The 18,145-nt window shown below is 37.7% G+C and overlaps 3 protein-coding genes across 7 annotated transcripts in view; 2 read left to right on the top strand and 1 right to left on the bottom strand.

The window, feature by feature from the left end:
* Positions 1-714: 714 nt before the first annotated feature.
* bbs10 (Bardet-Biedl syndrome 10) lies at positions 715-6,674 on the bottom strand. Of its 3 annotated transcripts, none has more exons than XM_008412400.1 (4): positions 6,633-6,674; positions 4,470-4,682; positions 3,430-4,380; positions 715-1,795 (listed from the first exon to the last, which is right to left on the bottom strand). In XM_008412400.1, exons 2-4 carry the CDS (start codon positions 4,658-4,660, stop codon positions 1,018-1,020), a joined length of 1,920 nt encoding a protein of 639 aa, XP_008410622.1. In that variant the 5' UTR covers positions 4,661-4,682; positions 6,633-6,674; the 3' UTR covers positions 715-1,017. The 3 variants fall into 3 exon arrangements, with proteins under 3 accessions (XP_008410622.1, XP_017160986.1, XP_008410623.1); XM_017305497.1 differs by lacking the exon at positions 715-1,795 and having other exon boundaries at positions 3,440-3,527; positions 3,685-4,380; XM_008412401.2 differs by lacking the exon at positions 715-1,795 and having other exon boundaries at positions 3,458-3,592; positions 3,685-4,380.
* A 1,136-nt stretch (positions 6,675-7,810) lies between these two features.
* LOC103466664 (synaptotagmin-1-like) lies at positions 7,811-14,330 on the top strand. The gene is made up of 9 exons (XM_008412403.2): positions 7,811-8,099; positions 9,106-9,269; positions 11,228-11,409; positions 11,761-11,874; positions 11,962-12,129; positions 12,620-12,787; positions 13,027-13,144; positions 13,810-13,943; positions 14,030-14,330. Exons 2-9 carry the CDS (start codon positions 9,137-9,139, stop codon positions 14,234-14,236), a joined length of 1,224 nt encoding a protein of 407 aa, XP_008410625.1. The 5' UTR covers positions 7,811-8,099; positions 9,106-9,136; the 3' UTR covers positions 14,237-14,330.
* A 2,464-nt stretch (positions 14,331-16,794) lies between these two features.
* Positions 16,795-18,145, top strand: part of otogl (otogelin-like) — a 33,732-nt gene continuing 32,381 nt past the window's right edge. The window contains exons 1-2 of one of the 3 annotated variants that reach the window (XM_008412408.2): positions 16,795-17,024; positions 17,947-17,989. In XM_008412408.2, the coding sequence (XP_008410630.1) occupies positions 16,952-17,024; positions 17,947-17,989 (116 nt within the window). In that variant the 5' untranslated portion in view covers positions 16,795-16,951. The remainder of the gene's footprint in view (positions 17,025-17,946; positions 17,990-18,145) is intronic. The other 2 variants (XM_008412404.2, XM_008412406.2) reach the window with 2 other exon arrangements.

The raw sequence follows: 18,145 nt of genomic DNA, 5'->3' as shown, positions 1-18,145 counted from the left end.
GAGTAAATTACTTCACGGTTATACAGTACGGTGAACAGGGTTTCTTCTGTTTTTTTGGTCATACTTAAATGTTTTAGGTGATCAAGCAAATTGTATTGTCAGAAAATCTGAGTAAATACAAAATGTAGTCTTCAAATGTTTTAATTTAGTAAGAAACAGTGGTTATCTGGACCAACCCTACATGAAAGTACAGCTGGGTTCCATATTTAATCTTGAACTAAGTATGATTTAACACTTTTGTTGGTTCAATTTCATTGCCCCCACCAATGCTTCATTAATAGTAGACTCGTAGAATCAAGAAATCACTGAAGCAGAACATGGAGTTAACAGAACTCAAAATCGAATACATKATTTCCTTATCTCCAGAAACTCAGAAAACAAATTTAGTCAGTCCATGAAGGCTTACACCAAAGCAAATCTACAATAAGAAGCATGTCAAAATTCCTCAACAAAGAAAGTCTTCTTCCCAGCTATTACAAATTGTTTATTGCAGTTGTTGCTGCCAACTCTGGCACAATCAGTTATTGGGTTTATTTAGGGTTTACGTTTGATTTAGAGTAATGATGGCTTGGATATATTTTTTTCCTCTCAAAAAGAAGTAGTTACTGTTTGAAAACAGTATTCACTCTGTTTATCTTTAATATTATGTGTTTAAATATATAAAACATTAGGTGCGAGTAAAAAAAAAACTGAAGAAAAACTAGAATAGACAAATACATTTCTATGTCACTTTATTCTGTGCAATTCCAAGATTTTTCCTTATTTTATTTACTTGACAAAACCTTATCTCAGTTCAAATGTTTGCCTATAAATAGAATTCTCTCTTATGTTTTCATTTACATGCAATATATTTCCACAGATCAAAAGCATTATAGTCTGACAACACTGCAATGAACTATCAAGAAAAAACACATTGGAAAAAATTACAGTGCAATTATTTTATCAAAAATCAGATGTTTTTTTCTGAATGTTGCCATAAAAAGTACATTTCTGGTTTCCTGTTGGAGCAACACAACTTCAGTCTTCATCCTCGTCCTCTGAGCTTTCCAAGTGAGCATTCAGGGAATCGTGGGACTTGGTGTGTAATACAGTGTGTGTCCGCAGCACCATGTTCGTTTGGAGCAGATTTGTGAGACACTGCAGCACAGCCAGAACCAGCTGATACTTACAAGAGACAGATTCAAGGCCCAAGTCCAAAAACTTTAATGATATGTTACCCTTTTTACAAGAGCTTAGTTTACCATCTCCAAGAGGACCTTCAGTGTGTATGAAGTTTGCGCAGAGGGCGTGGGGTTGTTTTGGAATTAAAGCCATGACCCTGGTTTGTGCCTGAAGGAAATGTTTTAGGTTGTGAGAATAAATCTGCCGGGGTACGCTCAACAGGGCCTTAGCCAAGAGCTGGGAAACTGGAACAACTGCACTTGTGTTAACAGAAACTGAGCAACTGTGGCCATATTGATGAAGGGCATGGTGCAGCAGAAACTCAAATGTCCCACCTGCAGATATTACACAACCCGTCTCTGTCACACATTTCTGATGAGGATGCACTCTGCATGCAGTTTCATCACTTATATTGTCTGCATGTAAAGACGTGCATTTTTTTGATGGGATGGTTTCCTCTAGAGCCGTCTGAGTCTTGCACACGGGCTCCAATGCTGTCAGTAGCATTCGAAAGGCGTCTTGAAATGCACATGCATGCTGATCAGCTTGAGCTTCGCTTGGGGCACAAATCACCAGGCTACAAGGTTTAACTTTGAGTCTTTCTTCACAATCATGGAAGTCCAAATGAACGTTTCTGTCAAAAACAAAATGACAATAGTTAACCTGAATGTTGTACAGTAGATAACAATGCCTTGAAAAATTACACATATGCCATGAGTTGTTTTTTTTTTTTCTTCACATTTTACATTGTTACATCCATGAAACATCAATGTATGTTTCAAGATAACTCGAGATCATCCTGTTTTTTCCATGTTGGGACATTTTAGTTTAGCAGTGACAATAGATGAAATTACTTTTAAAATCGATCATAAAGTAATATCTAAACCCAACAGTCGAATCGAACTTCAATAAGATCAATGAGGTTGTGCTTTTATGTTTTGTGTCATGAAAACTTTGCTTTGATTCTATTTATTTTTGTATTCAAATCATAAGAAATCATAGTCATAATCACAGGCAGAGAGAGAGAGAGAGAACTGCCAAGCCATGAAGAAGAAACAGCAGGTTTCCTGAAAAAAGAGGGAAGTTTCCAGCCTGCGGAAAGTTTCACAGAATGAAGTCTAAACACTTTGGGTATTTGAATAAGACCCAATGCAAAATATTTGTATTAGTATTGTTTTAATGCTGAATCAGAGAAGCTAAAAGAGGTTATAGATGCGATTTTGACAATGAACTTGAAATGATGTGGAATGTGTAACTGCAATCATAGATCACTGATGTTGGGTTGGAGGTAGATACTAGATGAAAAATAGAAAGGAAAAATGAGAACTGGAAGTAATGCAAGTGTGACTGTGTGGGGTCACATTTGTCCTGGGCACAGACCAGGACAAAAGAGGAACCGATGGAGCAGAGTTTGCTGATCAGGGAAACAGAAAACAGTTGGAGGAGATTCAGACTGCTGAGAGAAGGCCTGAGTGTGAAGGCGAAAGCATGGAGGGTGACCCTTGAGCAGGTCTGGAACAAGAACACAGACATGACATAATGTCTCCAAAACAAAGGTGGATCAGACAGTCAATAAAACCAGCATGGCAACAGTGCTAGCCAATGCAACACATTCTCAGGGTGGAAACCCCAATAAAAACCGATGCAAAAGAGGAACCGTTGGTTGGATCCTCCAGGCAGCTTCGAGCCAAGATGGAGATGAATAAAGAATTCTGCAGCTGAAGAGAAGTGCCGGCGCCACAGATTAACCAAAGACTGTCCTGCGTTTTGGGACCAATCAATCAGCCCAGCAATATGTGGCGCCAAATTGCACTTCTCTCATCATCTGGGCTCAGACCCAAAGAGAAAAGTCAACGGCAAGAACAGCCAGCACCCAAGGCCTTATATCAACATCCAGGCGGAGGCGAAAGCTCATCAGACCTGCAGGGATGCCTGCCTTCATCGATCAGCCTCCTCCTCCTGCTGGGACACATTCTTCATCATCAAGCCAAATCTGGGGTTCGAAATAAAATTTCTTTTTGATTCTCAGTTTCAGCATTAGGGAGAGAAAGGTTAGATTGAGATGATTGATTTTTCGTATTTGATTATTTCTGCTACTGAATTAAGCTGTACTGACCCTTTAAAAACACTGGCTTTACTAATAAAATATTTAGCATAAAGTAAACCCTACAGTATGTGGTGGACATCCAATTAATGTGTCACCTCAACATTCTCTAATTAATCACAGTGCTTGACTTTGAAGAAAGAAACTAAAATATATGCACCTACCTGTGGGCCCCAAGCAGTAATGGTTTACAGAAAGTCAGTGTTGCAATATGCTCTGGATGAATCCTCCAGCAGTCTGAGATGGGCGTTACCCCACTTAGCTGCGTAAACAGAGAAATCTCTTCGTCACTGACACACTCCACAAGGCACATCCCTGCCTGTGTTGCTGCAGCCAGGACAGCAGAGGACTGTTTCAGTGCACACAAAAGGACAGAGACACCAAAACTCTGCAGAGTTGCAATTATGCTCTCCACTGACCTTTCTGTCCAAGAGCTAAAGTGTACAATACCCCTGTCCTCTGTCACTTTGTCTCCACAACGCAACTCAAGTACATCTTGTGTGGCGAGTAATTTCGGCTGCAGGTATCCATTGAAAACTACAGCTTTGAGTGGCTGCTTTCTTACTTGGGGGCAAGGCGTAGCAAAGTCTCTGTGAATCACCTGCCCCTCAATCAAACGTGAGCAGCTGACAGGGACGCCTGACACTTGGGTATGCAGTGCCGGGAAGCTGTTGTTTAAAAATTGAATGGAGAATGAGGGTCGGTCATCTTTTACCTTCCAATGACTGAGCAGTTCACAGAAGAGGTTGCGGAAAAAGTCACAATACGCATAGCCCAGGCGTGTGCGAAAAAACGATACCAGAAGAGTTTGACAACTGAGATTATGTTGTGTTTCCGCTGTGAAATTATCTAATGAAACACAGAATCCATGTGGCAGCACATTCAGCACAATGAGTTCATCCAACTCAGTCAGCGCAAATTCTAGCAGTCTGTCAGCCAAGTGCCTGGCAGTGGCAGCTTCTGCTGCTTCTGTGGAGTTATGAGGCTGAAACATATGAGGCTCCTTAGTGGCTGTTGCATGAATAATTCGCAGTAATGATGCAAGCAGAAGAACAAAGGTTTTGGATCCATCGCCCGTTATTGTGCTGTGCTTCCAGACGCACCTCACCACCATCCTAAGACAAAAAAACAAATAACATTGCAGAAGAATTAACAAAAAACCAAAAAGTGCAAAAATATTCACATTTATGCCATTTGTCCTAACCTGGCCAGTGGGTGGTCCAGATGTAGCGCAGTGAGGATGCGTTTTCCGTTTCGGCTCAACATCACTTGTCCTGTATCTCTAGTGAACAGCACCTGTCCTCCTTCAGGTCCAAAACTGCGAAGGACGATGGACTCCAGTGCAGACACTGTTTGTAAGACGTGACTGAGGTGGAGTTGCTCCACTGGCACCATCTTTATACCCTGCAATGTGTTACTGAAAATTATAAAGAAAGTGTTTCACAATTTTATATCCTGGATTTGTAAATTCACGTTACTCATCTTTGAGCAAGGCAAGGGCATTCCAGGAAATCAAAAGAAAAAACATTAAAATAACAAACCTTCAAGTTTTATTCTAAAAAGAGAAGCTTTAGATTTACATTTGGTGTTTTTTAGATTTAGTATGCCATGTACTGAACACATCAAGAAGACCTCATAAATCGCCAAGCTCATAAATGTGCTTGGTCAAGCATAAATCAAAACAAAGCAGATATATAATGAGTAGGGTTGAGGATGGTTTGTAGAACATGATTTAATTAAAGGATCTGGGACTTCCTCCCAGACAGTCAATCTGTCAGCTTTGAAAGAAAACCCTAGGGGAATACAGTGGAAGGAGTTGAATATCACCTTAGAGACAGTAGTAGGCCAAATCAGGATGAATGGGAAGGCATTACTAATGACAGCAGAGGCTTAAGATGTGAAAAAGTGAAATGTGACTAAAAAACTTGCAGTCAGCATAAAGGGTTTTCTTTATGAGATGATTATAATATAATATAATATAATATAATATAATATAATATAATATAATATAATATAATATAATATAATATAATATAATATAATATAATATAAAGCAGTGTATGACTTTCCTGGTTACTGGAATACGATTTGAATTTGAGGCCCAGTTCTCATAGCAACAATTAAAAATAATAAGAAAGACAAGAAGTATGCCCTCATACGTGCTGATTCTCATGAATCAAGAAATAGTAACAAAAACAGCATTGCCAAAAAAGGCAAGTTTATGTTAGCACCAAGTTTATGTTGGCACCACCACTCACAGTAAGGACCTTAGTAAGAAAAGTAAAAAAAGATTATACTTCTACTCTAAAAATCAAACTTCCATCCACATATGACCCTACAGGGTCACAGGGTGAGGTGGGCTAGTAAGTTGACATTACAAGGCAATACTTAAAAGTTAAAAGCAACCACGCATAAGGGCAATGTTGAGAGACCAGGTAACGAAACATTCATGTTTTTTGACTGTAAGAGGAACAGGATTATCCAGACAGAGACCATGAATGTTTGGGGAGAATAATGTAAATTCCATGAAGAAATCCTGAGTTCAAACTCAGCTCGGTTGATGTATGCAGCAGTGTCAATGTTTGTACCACCATGCAACTAATAGGTGCTCTTATTTCTTGGGGTTTTTAATTATCTTTATAGAGCGTGCCAATAAATGTAGAGATTACTGCTTAAAAGACTTTCTGAGATGAAAAATGTACAATATCTGTAAGGAATGCGTAGAATATGGATCATCGTGATTTAGAGCTATTTAACCTTAATTTTAAAAAAGCCGAGAAAACGTCCATGTACGTTTAGGAACATCGTCTCAATTGAGTTACATGGTCAAGTTTTATGATCTTGGACTCTGCTTCAACTGAAGAAAAACGCAAGCAGTTTCATGATTACAAATACAATTTTAACAAGATCGTTTACTCAGTTTGTCGATAAATAGGCAACAAAGAATCTAAACTAAAATCTGCTTGTATTCATCTTAACATTTAGATGAGTTCGACAGAGAACACAGTCTTTGTTTAAGATAGCGTTCTTAAACAAACACGGTTTGTTGTTTCTGAAACAAACACGATCTGTTTAAGACCGGAAAACGAAAAACAAATAACCACAGTTTCGTTGTGAATGTTTAAGTAGCTTATCCTGCTGCCACGAAAATCTTCAATAACTTAATGCAGCTTAGTGTGAATGATGAAAACTCGACAACAACAAAGGACTAACGGTACCACTGTAGCATTTATAAGCTAGCTCTTCACATGTCGCTACCGAAAAGCTTCACAAGCGACCTTAAATATATAAACTACAGTAATAAACATATAATAACCTGATAAATTTAAGAAAAAAATAAACAAAATGAACGAGAAATTCCACACACCAGTCGAACAGGAAGGCTTTCCGTGTTGCCTAGAAACAAGCCTTCCTCTTTGATTGATAAAGCTGTTCTCAGAGTAAATGGTTGCCATCTAGCGGCTCAATGAGGAAATTGCGTGACTTTTGTTAATATTTTTTTCACACGTTTTAACTCTTGAGTATAATAAACGTATTAATACTAACAATTTACTACAGGCTTGAAGCACACATTAGTAATCTTACTTTACACCGTCCTTCTTTCTCCACAAAAGTTTAAATTCAATTTAATTAAGTTCAGTTAAATTCAATTAAATTTAAATAACAAGCAACACCGCAGCTTTTGTTTTATTTATTAAAATCTGTATTTAATTTTGTAGCTTTAATTTGATCAGAATTACAGTGCCCTGCAACGGTAGTCATAATCGTTTAACCTATTCACATGATGTCATGTTCAAGCATAAATATATTCTATTTGGATTTGTGTGATTGAGTAATTTAAAGTAGCGAGTAATTATTTGGTGGAAGGAAATGATGCCTGGTTTTCAAAATGTTTTGCAACTAAAATATCTTAAACATGATTTAAGGTATTTCACCCCTTTTAACAGTCGGTCCATGAGAACACAGCTGTCCTCATGACTGTGTTAAATGTCTAAAAGTATGTTTGAATTCCTGGTTTCCTTGTAATTATAAACAAGTTAGGTTTTATCACCAATCAGGATGCCTAAGAAATATCAATGGGAGTCTGCAGACTTAGCAAAAAGAGAAATGACACTCTAAGACACTCTCCTCCCCTTTACATATTCTGTACAGTAACACTGGAACGTCAAGGTGAACTGAACAGCACAGGAACCTGATCGCTGTGTTACTGCAGAAACCCCATCCCAAGCTTCTAAATCAGGCAACAACATCTATACATAGATAATATGAGGCAGTTCTGCAGCTTCTACCAGATGTACACATTAATACGCACGTACACCCGCACACACACGCAGAGCTGTCCACTCTGAATGTAAATGCCCTCCACTGCTGAACTCTCACTATGCTAACGAGCTTTAAAAAGCAGTGTCACTACACTAATGAATATGCATCAAGGGCCCGGTGAGGGTGACCTGTAGGGATGGGACAAGAGGTCTCGAGAGGTGGGGCAACAGGAATGTACACCGCATCTCTCACGGGACATGATTGGACAGAAAATGAACATATTCACCACAATAGAACACTCACTATCACTCACCCCCACACATCCTCAAATCAACACACACCCTCAACCCTATCTTGCCCCACCCTCCCCGTTGTTGCCTCTTGATCCAGCTTCACACACCTGCTCTGCTTTGTTTGATGTCTGAAGACTGGTGCGATGTAGAACTACAGGGCAGCGAACTGATCCACACAGCGCTTTTCTTTTTGCTTCTCTGACTCCTTCAACTTCCCTCACCCTCTTTAAATATTGAAGGAACAGAAAAATCCGATATTTGGACGTCTTTTACGACAGGTATGTATTAATTTTTTTTTTCATTATATCATTAGAAAGCCATTGTAACAATAATTTCAGAAAATTTATAGATTTACAAAAAAGTACATACAACCCACAGAAGCAGGCCTGCACAAAAAATTAGAATGTGTTTAATTTAAAAAAAAAAGTAAAAAAAGTATAAAAGTGACAAAAACTCTGAAAATGGTGTGATTTCAGATTTAACACCAGATTTTTAAGATTAAGAAAAAAAAGTAGCTTTACAGTGCTGTTAAATCAGCCATATAAAAAGGTGTAGTTGAAAACAATCTATTTTTTTGTAGAAATTACACAGATAAGAGTAAATTTTACCATTATTAAAGATGCAGTTTAGTTAGACTAAGATATAAGTAGCATTCATCATCTCTCTTTACTGCACTGAAGCTCAAAAACCCTTTAAAGTGAGATAAGTGTCCGCGTGGATGTGCTGATTCAGCCCCAGATACTCAATACCTGTGATGTCTGCAGAATCGAAAATAACAACCCAAAACATTTCCTGTGCTCAGGAGTCAAGTTTTGGCAGCACTTATTGCGCTGGTGTGACCTTGGCATATGGCTCTGACCTCTGGCAGCTGAGCGTTGAACAGCGGAGATCCACACGTGGTGCTTCACACACTCCCTACCACCCTTCACCAGCCCCCACCCCCGCCCAGCCGTACCTCTTTAACTGCATTTCAGCAGCTTTGGCAAAGACAGCAGCTTTCATATCCTGTGTTTGAGTGTTTTTGCAATGCCAGCAGAAACAAGAGAAGTTATTTGACACTGGTGTATATACTCCATATAAGCACATTATTGCATCAAATATTTGATCAACAGACTGARGAAGCTTCACACGGTCTGCTCTGAAGGGCTCTTCAAATTGCGTCAAATAAAACTACACACTTTATGAGATTTATAGCTGTGGCAGTCTCTGCCTTGTTCGAAAGGTGATGTTGCAGAGTGGTGCTGAGCCTTTTTTTGTTTTGCACTGTTTTCATTTTTCTGACAGCGAAATCCCTGATCTGTCACTGCGACCAATAATGAACCGACGAGCCGCACCGAGCACCTCGTTCAGCCCCACCAAGATCCCAAATGCAGCAACTACACCGGGCAAAAACCAAACTGGAAGCCACGGTGCTAATAAGTTCATGAATGAGCTACGGAGCATCCACAGTGAGTTGGACAGCAGAATGGATTTCCTTTGGATCTCAAGTCATATTTCAAAGCTATTGTTGTATGTCAGCACTTGTTGAAAAAGATTAGAGATTATTGCTTTTGCTCCAGTATGTTAAATATTTACTATACTACCTAAAGACAGGATATTGGAGGAAGTAAATGCCTGGATTTAGCAACGGTTTTGGTGGCACATGCTGRATGTTTTCAAAGGGGAAGGTAGATTGGAGCCACAAATAACCTGAGGTTAGCACATCAAAATCAGAAACCATAGCAGAATTTTATGAATTTTTATAATGCAGCTTAATATTAAAGTTAGGCAGGAGGCAGAGCAGAGAGTGAGATGTAGACATATAAATGTGAAACCTATAGCGAAGAAAGTAATAAAAGTATTGACATAAGAATAATAATTTAAAAAAAAGTTAATAATTAAAACATACTCTCCTATCTGATAATAATAATAATAATAATAATAATAATAATAATAATAATAATAATAATAATAATAATAAAAAAATACATATGAATGTCTGTCTGGATGTATGATGGGAGGGAAGAGGGGCTTGTTGTTGTTTTTGCACACAACTTACAGGAGATCCGTATTTATCTACACCACTGCTTTAATATTAGCTTTAGGCCCTGTCAATATCAGTGTAGAGGATCGACACCCTTTCTGAAAAAATCCCTATAAAGATSACAATTGTTTTGGAAAGATCTTGGGGAAAAAATTACTCCAATTGTTCCTGCGACTTCGCCGGGCTTAAATGACAACGTAAAGCAGTCAGTGAAATAGACCAAAAACCAGAACAATGTGCTTGAGGCCAAGAACTACAGAACGTCAGAGGTGCTGCTATGATATGATTGTTTTCAAACAGCCTTATATTGATTATTCAAGTGGAAATCACTCGAATAATCAAGCGATAATTCAAGTGAATAATAATTACCTCACCTACCTCACATATCAGGTAAAGTAATTAAAGCAYCTCACCTGATATGYGTTTCTTTTWWAAAAATTCCCTCAAACATCAATTTAATGTAATTTTTTGAAAAAGCTTGCTTAAGGATTTAAACCATTATGACTCTTTTTGTAGTTACTTTAATGTGGCTACGAGCAAATAAAGTGGTGACAAAGTGAAAAGATTGAGGGAGTCTGGGGAAGTCTCATAGTGGAGAGGCAAACACTGGAAATCTCTGTTTTGATGTGCATGACCTTCAGAAGCTAAGGCAGCACAGCATGAGAAAACATTATGCCACCATGATCAATATAGTCACTTGAGACAAGCAGTGCCTTGGAGACCCATTATCAATTAAGGTTGTTTACTGCTTCCTCCATAAAGGCCATCTGTTATATAAATACAAAGCCACAGATAAATGCTGTTTAGGAACATTCTAAAGTTCTCTGGGTGCAGAAAGATCGAGGAAACATGCTAATCAACAATTCTGCCTATTTTTAGAGCATCATTTTGAATAGGAATTTTATTTTAGTTTCATTAAAATTTTACAAAACTCAAAACAACTTACAGAGAGATTGTAAATTATTCACTGTAAGCTAATAAAATATTTTACTCAGCAAGAATAGACACATTTTGCAATAATCAAAATGTGGTAAATCAGAAAAATGTACCCTTTATCAAACTTGCCAAAGGACATATCTAAGCTGATCTACAATTGTCATAAAACATTCTASAAATGTAATGCTCCCAAACCTCATAGTAATGAGTTATAAAAAGACTTAAAAAAAAAAAAAAAAAGTCTGTCAGGTCATCTGCAAAATTTAGCACATTCATAATTCCTGTAATCCAAACTTTTTCTTTYTTAAGTTAACCAGTGTGTCCAGGGATGTCTAATTAATAATTTTTACACATTTTTACCTGTTAAGAGGGCGATGTTACCAAACTGGACCAGTTGCAAATGGATTATTATTTTCTCCCATGCATTTTATGTTTGTRATTTCGTAGAACCGTCCTGGGCTACAGCCGCCCTTTGCATCGTCAGTTTGTGCATGGTGCTGTCATGTGTTCTTTGCATCTGGAAAAAATGCTTGATAAAGAAGGACAAGGACAAAGAAAAGGACAAGAAGAAAGGAAAAGAGAAAATCAAGGGAGGTTTTGACACTGAAATGGATGGGGGTCACAGCGAGGTAAGCTAGCGCACAACAAACACATTCACGGACAGYCACCTCCTGCAGACACATTGTCCTTGTAATGTATCATAGCCCTGACGTCTGGGTCACCCAGGACGAGTAAAACTGTCAGTGCACTCTAAGACTAATGGWCRTGCTGCTCATCGCTCATGTTAAATGTAAAGTTAAGGGTGAGGTGACGAAAGTTGCTTTGAAGGAGATGWCTGCCTTGTCTGAACAACCAATGTCTACTGTTACCTAGGTTAATGCAGAAAAATAGCACAAACTSGTCCGTTTTCATGTTAAAGAAAAGGCATGTTTAAATGCGTATTSAGCACTTATATTGAATCCGTGTCTATCTGTCTGCAGCCCGCAAAAGATGAAATGGTCACAGAAACAAAGCTTTCAAAACATGAGCCCAAGGAGGACGAGAAGCTCGGCCGACTTCACTTCACATTAGACTACAACTTCACCGAAAATTCGGTGAGTTCCTGAAGCTGAACTCATCTGCCAACTGGTCACCAGCTATACGTCTTCATTCTGTTGCCATTCTCTGTGTTCACGCTCCAGCTAGTGGTCGGCCTCTTGGAGGCTTCAGAGCTTCCTGCAATGGATGTGGGCGGCAGCTCCGACCCTTATGTTAAACTCTACCTGCTCCCAGACAAGAAGAAAAAGTTTGAAACTAAGGTCCACAGGAAGACGCTGGAACCAAACTTCAATGAAACCTTCACATTTAAGGTAAAACGTTAGAATAGGCAGCTTATTTCAAAGGGTTGGCGTGTTAATACAGAGCTGAAGAACTTGGCTTCAAACAGACATATTCTGTTTGTTTTTTTTTTTCTTTTTTGTCAGACATAATGTTTCAGATCATTTAACAAATGTTAATATCAGTCACAGATGACCTGACTAAATTCAAGATGGAGCTTTTAAATAAGGATGTTATGAAGTGAATAAATCAATCCAAACCAATGTGAAAAAAAAAGAAGCTGTCCCCTTTGCCAGCAACAATCACTATCAAGCAACAATCAGGGAGGTTTTTGCATCACCATGGAGAAATTAAAAATTTTGAGCCATCGTAATTCAATCAAAAAGACACATCAGACATTAAAATTTGTTTTGTGATCTGAAACATTTAAAAGCAACACACAAAAAAAGCAAAAATTGAAGAAAAGGAGGTCGATACTTTTCAYAGCGCTATAGCTMTGTGAATTTTTGCTCTCCTGTAAAGGTACCATATACGGACTTGGGCGGAAAAACCCTTGTGATGACTGTGTATGACTTCGACCGGTTCTCAAAGCACGACGCAATCGGGGCAATAAAGATACCGATGAGCAGCATAGACTTCAGCCAGTCTCTGCAGGAGTGGAGAGATCTGCAGAAGGCTGAGAAGGAAGAGGTGGGAAGATAACTTTACAGAGATCTGGATTATTTAAAATTATGCATAATGAAAAGCCTGCGGGTTTTTAAAAATGACCTATTAGGGAAAACTCTAAAATAAATAATTTCTGTTACTTATAATCAGACAAAATTATGCTATTTTAAATTCTTTGGAATCCAGCTGTTCTGACATTAAAATATCATAAAATATCCATTATCTGACATTCTTCCAACTTATTCTTCATGTTTGTGAACCAGAGCGAGCGGCTTGGAGACATATGTTTGTCCTTGAGGTTTGTACCAACTGCAGGGAAACTGACTGTGGTTGTCCTGGAGGCCAAGAACCTGAAAAAAATGGATGTGGGTGGATTATCAGGTGAGCCCAGCTGCAGCGTTCATGGGAATTTTGCATTTTAAAACTGCAAYTAACAGTATACACTTTCCGTTAATGATTAATGAATAATGATGCCTCTGTTTTACAAAATTCTSAGAAAAWRGAAAGTTCTGTGATTTGTTTAGCATCTAGATCTTGTTCAAAATCAGACTTCTGGGTCCAATTTGAAATCCAGAAATGAAATAATCCACAGGAAAATAGGTAATGATATTGCTTTTCCTTATTAAACTTGTCTTTATGCGCAACTTGAACCACAATTCAARTTGTGATGTGGCTAAACAAAAAATAAATGTAAATCTAAACATAAATTMATTTTCTTTGTTAGAAATGCAGATTTTTATTTTTTGCACATTGGAATAAAAAATAAAGCCWGAAAGCTTTTTAACACACTTACCCAGATTTGGAAAATAACAAAATAAAAATTCCAAACTTTTCCTGACTTTCTAGGAACCTTGAGGTCATTTTAGATTMCCGTCACTAAAATGTTTTAACATTTAAAGTAGCTGATGTGGGTCAGTTCAGTTCACTTGGCTCTTAAATCAGGAATCACTACAACTGATGTTGCTGTTCATTGATAGAGTTACAGAGCGGGTGCCAAGCTTTTGGTCTGCTGCTTTAACATAAAACACCCCTGTTCTCTCTTGCAGACCCATATGTGAAGATCCACTTAATGCAGAATGGCAAACGACTGAAGAAAAAGAAAACTACTATAAAGAAAAACACTTTGAACCCTTATTACAATGAGTCATTCAGCTTTGAAGTGCCATCCGAACAAATAGAGGTACGCTAAAGAGGTATTTGGGGATACGTAGACGTGAATAGTGTTCAGCGTATATAATCCTTCTTCTGCATAAACTTTCTTTGCAGAAGGTGCAAATAGCAGTGACTGTGCTGGACTATGATAAGATTGGGAAGAACGATGCCATTGGGAAACTGCTTCTGGGCGGCAACAGCACTGGGACTGAACTGCGCCACTGGTCAGACATGCTGGCCAACCCACGCCGCCCGATAGCCCAGTGGCACAGCCTTAAATCAGAGGATGAAGTCAACTCATTACTTTCCAGCAAGAAATAAACCAGTGTGCAAGAAAACCAACTATTTATTTTAGGCTTATTTACCGTCCTTCCTTTTATTCATCTCCCCAACTATTTTTGATTAAACATTTATGTTAAAATAATTGACTGTAAAATTTTTTGTTATTTTTTTTTATGCTTCATCTTAAAGATGATTTTAAAAATACATAACTATATAAAGTGCAATAACACAAAAAAGATAATACATTATGTTACATCTGTTTTATGATCACTAAACTAACAAACAAAATTCACCAGTAGAGGGAGACAATTTAAAGTTCTTCGGTGAATGTTTTGACCGTGATATTCTCTAGCTGCTTTGTAAATTTACAAAGCAGCGCCTTCTTACCTTCTTAGGTAAGAAGAGTTGACACCACTATGACATAATAATAAAAAAAAAGCTCTATCTTACATTTATGGTGCATTCTCCTATATGGGCATTCTCCTATATATGTAACTCGTCATTGAAATGACGAGTTACATATATTTTTTAATGCTTTTAATAGTTGCTTGTTATATTTTAGACGGGTATTAAGCATTCACTCACAATCTATAGGAATACATACATGTCAAATTATTTGTGAAAGTTGTGATCACATATCATATAATGTATTTTAGGATTAATACGTTAGATTTTCATATGTTACTCTTTCTGTTAGTATCTCATAAAAGAAAGCAGTTGAAAATGGTAAAAATTGTCAATAGAACACCACTACCCAAAACTACCAATATTTCACGCTTTTAACACAAAATGAAGAACTAAGAATTAAAACCTCACAAACAATGTTTAAAAATAAAGCATATTCATAAATAGAATCACTATAACTTAATATTACTTTAAAAGTAAGAAAATCTGATATGATAATGCTGATGGTATATGAAAGAATTCCATAACTAGATTAAACACGTGTCTTTAGCCTACTCAGGAAGGCTAAAGATAAGCTAAACATAGAAAAACTAAATCTTTAGTCACTCGTAACATTTTTATACTCCTATGATGTGACATTGACGACCATTTATCCTTTACTCTTAAAAGTGGGAAAAATGTATGTTTTCTTACTTGAAGGAAATATGCTCTTTGTATAAGGCAGCTGAATCTTGATCCTTATCAGTCATAAAATGGCTACAAAAACATTTACTGGCCTAAATTTTCCTCTATCTATCTTGCTGCTATTAAATCACCCTTGCCTTACTCTTAAAACCTCACCATGCCAAATCATTTGCCATGCCAAGCTGCATTGATGCAGTAATTCATGCAATAGGAGATCTAGCCAAAATCGGGGTGTATAGATTGTTTTTATAGACTAGTCCAGTGGTTCCCTAACTTTTTCTCCTGCGCCTCCCTCATATTTGGGGAAAATTAATGTACGTAGCTGAACATAGACAACAACATCGGTAGCCTACAGGCTACTTGTTAATAAGCTTAAGGTGCTGTATTGATATTAGCTAGCTAGTCATCTTTTAGCTAACATTACCTGCATCCAGCAACTTTACTCAACTCAGTCGGTTAGTTTGGGGGAAAAACTGTGAAAAGTTCTTTGCGTTTTGCTGGTTTGCTGCCATGATTCTAACACACACGTTCGTAGCTCTGCACAGCAGCAGCAGGTCTCCTTCACTGCCACACAGGTGTAAACCCAGCGCGAGTGTCACAGCGCTCAAAGCGTTTAATGGCGGCTCTGAAAAACAGGTTACCACATGTTAACAACGGTTGAAACAGTTTTAACTGCTGATAAAAGTGACAGAGGACACAGATATGGGAAGTGTGGAAGCCCCTACTGTATCAAATTGACATATGAAAAACATTCTAAGGTAAAAACCCAGCACATACAGCGTTCATGTTTTTTTTTCATCCAGATGGCTTCCCGCCCCCCACCCCCTGCAATGGCACGGTGGCGCCCCTAGGGGGCGCGCCCCACATTTTGGGAACCTCTGGACTAGTCCAATATTCCAAAAAACTGAACTCTTGGTTTCTTCCTAACAATAAACAAATACAAAAATAAAATGATGCTGTGTGAATTTTTTTTTTTTTTTTTTTTTTTGCTTTTTGAATAAAAATACTAAAATAAATTAATTTTCAAAATGTACTACTCGATGCAGCTTAGCAACACGTGAAAGTTAGATTTGTTAGAAATGTATTACAGCATACTAGCAAGATTAACAGATTCATTCATAATTCAAAAATATATCAATTATTATGGAAACTTAAATGTCTGGCAACATTTTTCTTTAAATCAACATATCACCTGTAATGTTAACACTGTTACTGGCTAATAACCTAGCATTTACGCAGCTCTTATGTGGTAATTTCCATCATGATATACCAAAATATGACATGTAGTTGGTTAATTAGCGTTTATACTCTGCTCAAGATAGGAAAACAGACGCTCTTGTTGGTGTGTCGGTCAGAGTATCGCAGTCATGAAGGCCTCCTCCACAATTTCCCTCCCTAAATCACAGTATGAGAAAGCAGACCCGTGCAATCAGAATGGGGGTGTTGGTGTAACAGAGAGCTCACTGCAGGCTCACCTGTGCACGCAGGTGTGGACAAACCGCTCGTCATCTTCCTCAGGAGGGGCTTTCGCCTCCTCCAGGTGGCTTTACAGGTGCAGCTAGGTTTCATCCCGCGTCCTTCTACCAGATATCCTAAACCCTTTCCTCTCGGGACAGCTGAGATGCACCGTTAACGTTTCGGTGGGACTTCCTTTCGAACTCTGAGATGAACGTAAAGTGGACAGTGAAACGATTTCTTCTTCTTTCGTTTTCAGTCTCCCACTTGCTGTTACTTGAGGGTAAGTTAGAGTTTTGCTTGTCCAGAATGTCATCAACCAACACTACACACTGTCATTTTTTTAATTCCATTCGAGAAATAATTTTTGTTTACGGTTTATTTTTAAGCAGTAAGACTTTGTCTCTCACTTTAACATTAAATCAACTCAAATAGAAATAACTTGTCCCTACCAGTCATATAAAAAAGTGCTTCCTTAGCTTTCTTCCTCAAATTGTTGATACAGACTACAGTTGAGTCTAAATTATTCGTGCCACTTGCTGATTTAGATTTATTTCATCCAGTCAAATTTGTTTCTGACAGGAAATGACACGGCATCTGTCAAAATGTTTAAATTATGCACAAGAGTATATTATTAAGTATTATTAATACATTTCAGTTAAATTTTAATTAAGTGAAATTAAATTGATCCATTCTTTAATTAACATGGATAAATTCCATTGCAGTAATTATTTTTGCTGTAAAATTTAAAATAATCAATGGAAAATATATGCTGGCTTTACAACAAACAAGTACTTTGGTTATTTTTATAAATGCTGTTAAGCTTCTGTCATGTCTCTTCTGATTGCTTCAATGTGAGGTTTGAAGGTCTCCTTGCCATTAAACTAAACGTTTGCTCCCTGTACAGCTCCTCTGTCAAATTAAAGTCAAGATAGGGATTAGGGAACTCCAAAGCATTATTATTATTAGCCTCCTGTTAGAAGGAATGTAAAGATTGTAAAGTTTGCAAAGAATGTAAAGATTGCCTGAAATTTAAATCTGAATAGGTAGTAATAATTCTAGCCTTTATTGTAACTTTTGTAATTGTAAAACTCAAAACTGATTTGTCTTGAGCACGTCAACCTATGGAAATAAGTTTGTATTTAAAAAGGAGCCACACTTTTTAAGATTTAAAACTCTAATCCTGATGTTGTCACTTTACTTAGGAGGTCAGAGCCGACTTGCAGTGGCAGAGGGAAGATCACAGAGGTAAATGAAAGACAAAAATGTGAATTTTTTTTTTTTTCCCACAAATGATTCCCATCCAAAGTCACAGGATGGCCATGATAAATGAATGCTTTCAACCAAGACAATGTGTGTGACAGAAACTGATTGAATGTGAACTCGCATTTTTTTGTGTGCAAG

The sequence above is a fragment of the Poecilia reticulata genome, linkage group LG6, assembly GCF_000633615.1.
Source record: "Poecilia reticulata strain Guanapo linkage group LG6, Guppy_female_1.0+MT, whole genome shotgun sequence".
Classification (NCBI taxonomy): domain Eukaryota; kingdom Metazoa; phylum Chordata; class Actinopteri; order Cyprinodontiformes; family Poeciliidae; genus Poecilia; species Poecilia reticulata.
Note: the sequence above shows the minus strand (reverse complement) of the source record. Positions and strands in the feature narration are given on the sequence as shown.